We start from the raw sequence: 2,769 nt of genomic DNA on the forward strand, positions 1-2,769 counted from the left end.
ATGCCCCCTGAGTTCTTGTTAAAATATATAAAAATTTCATGCTGATATTCTTTCTAAGGAAATACGGGTGCTTTTCCAGAATATGCTATCCTATTGCAAGCAACATTATTTACTTACTTAATTATTTACTTAATGAATCAACATACATTAACATACATACAGTAACAACTCCAAACAAAATCTGGATTTATCCAGCGGTAGGAATACGGTTTGCTCTTGTCTATACTCCTTCTACCTGCTTCTAAGGTATATCAGATAATCAACTTCTTGAAACAGTTCTTTTAAGCCAGATGGGTTGTTAGATATAGTTTCCTTTGGCTACAGCAGATGATTCTTGCCTGCTTGATATCTCCTTTTAATTTAGATTTCTTGTTTTTTTGTAAAATGGGATGACAGAATATAGGCCAGTAGAAGATTTAGTTTTTGAAACTGTCTCAAGCTGTTCCCTCTCTCACTCTGCCTACCAAAGAACCCAGACCAGTATGGGATGGAAGGGACCTTAAAGGTCATTTCATTCCAACCCTTGTGCCATGGCAGAGACACCTTCAACCAGACCAGGCTGCTCCAAGCCCCATCCAACCTGGCCTTGAATACTCCTTACAGAAACCCCGTCAAAGGGAGATATATCCTAAAGAGGCTGGGAGAGGGGGCATGGCTAGGACAGCTGAGCTGAACTGGCTGGAGGGATATTCTGTACCACAGAAAATCCTTCCCAATATAGAAAATGTGGGGAGCAGGCGAAGGGGGACCAGTGACAGGGTGAGAGAAGCAGCCAGGATGCTCTGCAGAAAGGGTTGGTCCTTTTAGAGATGAGAAATTGCCCTGTGGCAAATGAGAAATCCCTATGGCAGCACTCAGGGCATTTCAAATCCCCAACAGAACCATCCCACAATGTTCCATCTCATCCACTCCCTGCCAAGGAAAGGTTCCCCTGCTTGGGGCAGCTCCTTCTTTCCCTGCCCTCTGGCGGCCAAACCAAGTGGGAAGCTTAGCACGTGCCCAGCGCCGTACTCCCTGCTCCTGGTGACTCCGTGGTGCCTGTCCTGCTGCTTGATGCTCTGAGGGACTCTGACCAGTATTGTTTCCCCCACAGATGCCCAGCACCCAGAACAATGTCCCCATAGCCATCCTATTTGTCACCTATGCCAGCCCAGTGGGATCCACATGGGGCCCCCTCCCTCTGTGAATACGAACCCTGGCAGAGAGAGGAGATGCAAAACAAGCCTTTAATGACTAAATGGGAATGAGGAGTGTAGGAGAGGGCTGGGAGTCTGGATGTAGGTCACTGGCTCAGATTGTCTTCTGGCCTTGGTGCTGCATCACTGCCGTCGTCTTTTTCTTGCTGGCTTGGCCATAGTCCTGCGGGAAGGTCTCTTAGCTCGTGGGGGTGCTGGCTGGTGCATAGCTCTTGGCCTGGCTGCTGCCAGCTGTCCTGTTTTTGGGGGCACAGGCATAGTGATGATGCCTGTTGGCTGCATCTGCAGTGCCTCCTCCTCCATCTGCACTGTGTGGGATGACTGAGGCTGGGAGGCAATAGGTGGGCTGGCAGAGGGGATCAGGTTGGGGATGGCAGGGATGATATCCTGGCTATTCCTTTGCTGCACCTCCACCACCGGCTTCTTGGGATGGTCGTCTTCCAGCAGGAATTCACAGAATTCAATGAACTCATCAAAGTCCTCAGCTGTCAGGCTGGGGACATTGGCGGCCAAGATGGTGTCCTCATTGTCCCCTTGCTGTGCCAACTCCACTTGATTGTCAAGGCAGCCACTGTCCTCCAGATACTCAGAGAGTTCTTCCAGGAGAGCATCCAAGGTGGAGCTGTTGGGGCTGTCAAGGGCAGTGTCCTCATTCACTGCAGTGTCAGGCCAGGCAAATAGATGTGTGTCTGTGCTGTCCCCTGCCTGCTCAGGAATGGTCTCTGTGGTGGCAGCTGATCCGTCTCCAGGGAGATCTGTGGTCATCACTTCTGAAAATGGAACCCCAAGAGATTGAAGCTTTCCTCAGCTTGTCTGCTGGTGTGTGGGCTTTTGCCAGCCCTCAAAATTTACCTTCGGGCTCCATCGTAGTTGTGCCATCTGGTAGAGCCAGGGCAGGTTGATTGTGGATGTGGAATACATTAGAGCCTATGGGGTAAAGGGCCTCTTCCTGGACCACAGCTCTTGGCTGGTAGGGCAGCAGTGTCCCCATCACCACCTGCTGTACCCAGCCATAGGCAGTGGGACAGAGAGCAGCCCCAAGGGGCAGCTGCACCAGCTGGGGAAGATGCACCACAGAGGGAAGATGCACCACCTGCCCCAGGGTCCCTGGGACCCCCTGCCTGGTGGTGACTGGGACCAGCTGGTGGGAGCCGGTGTGGAGCTGGACAGGCCCAGAGGACAGTGGCAGCCTGGGGACAGAAGGCAGCTCCCAGGCAGCTCCCAGGGCAGAGAAGCTCACGCCAGGCACCTTCACCACTGTCACCTGGAGAGGGAACCTCTCTGTTGGGGGAAGCAGAGAGTGGTGATGGGGTGAGATAGTGGTAGGCACAGCCAGCTGTGGGTACCTGGAGGGCAAAAGCCCCAGGAGGAGTGCTGCTGTACCTGCCATGGTGCTTGGGCAGCCTGGGGGTTGCCTGGGACAAACACCACTTGGGGGTTCTGTCACCAAGGCAACTGCTGGGGCAAACAGTGTTCTGGGGATTCCATTGCCATGGTTATTGTTCCCACCAATACCTGCTGCAGCCAGTACGTGATGGAATGACATTACTCCCTCATTAGTGCCCACAGCCTC

General features: G+C 52.5%; 1 protein-coding gene across 1 annotated transcript; it reads right to left on the minus strand.

Annotated features, from left to right (window-relative positions):
* Positions 1-1,208: 1,208 nt before the first annotated feature.
* LOC107198782 lies at positions 1,209-2,472 on the minus strand. The gene is made up of 2 exons (XM_015615990.2): positions 2,049-2,472; positions 1,209-1,966 (listed from the first exon to the last, which is right to left on the minus strand). The coding sequence occupies exons 1-2, from the start codon at positions 2,185-2,187 to the stop codon at positions 1,320-1,322; spliced, it is 786 nt and encodes a 261-aa protein (XP_015471476.1). The 5' UTR covers positions 2,188-2,472; the 3' UTR covers positions 1,209-1,319.
* Between the last annotated feature and the right edge of the window lie 297 nt (positions 2,473-2,769).

This window comes from Parus major, unplaced genomic scaffold (assembly GCF_001522545.3).
Source record: "Parus major isolate Abel unplaced genomic scaffold, Parus_major1.1 Scaffold316, whole genome shotgun sequence".
NCBI classification, from domain to species: Eukaryota; Metazoa; Chordata; class Aves; order Passeriformes; family Paridae; genus Parus; species Parus major.

What these genes read in the sequence shown, in the direction of transcription:
- LOC107198782 (XM_015615990.2), bottom strand. Translation starts at nt 2,187, where the DNA reads ATGGGGACACTGCTGCCCTACCAGCCAAGAGCTGTGGTCCAGGAAGAG. An exon ending in AACTACGATGGAGCCCGAAG is followed by an intron (nt 1,967 to 2,048) that starts GTAAATTTTGAG and finishes TTCCATTTTCAG; the next exon opens with AAGTGATGACCACAGATCTC.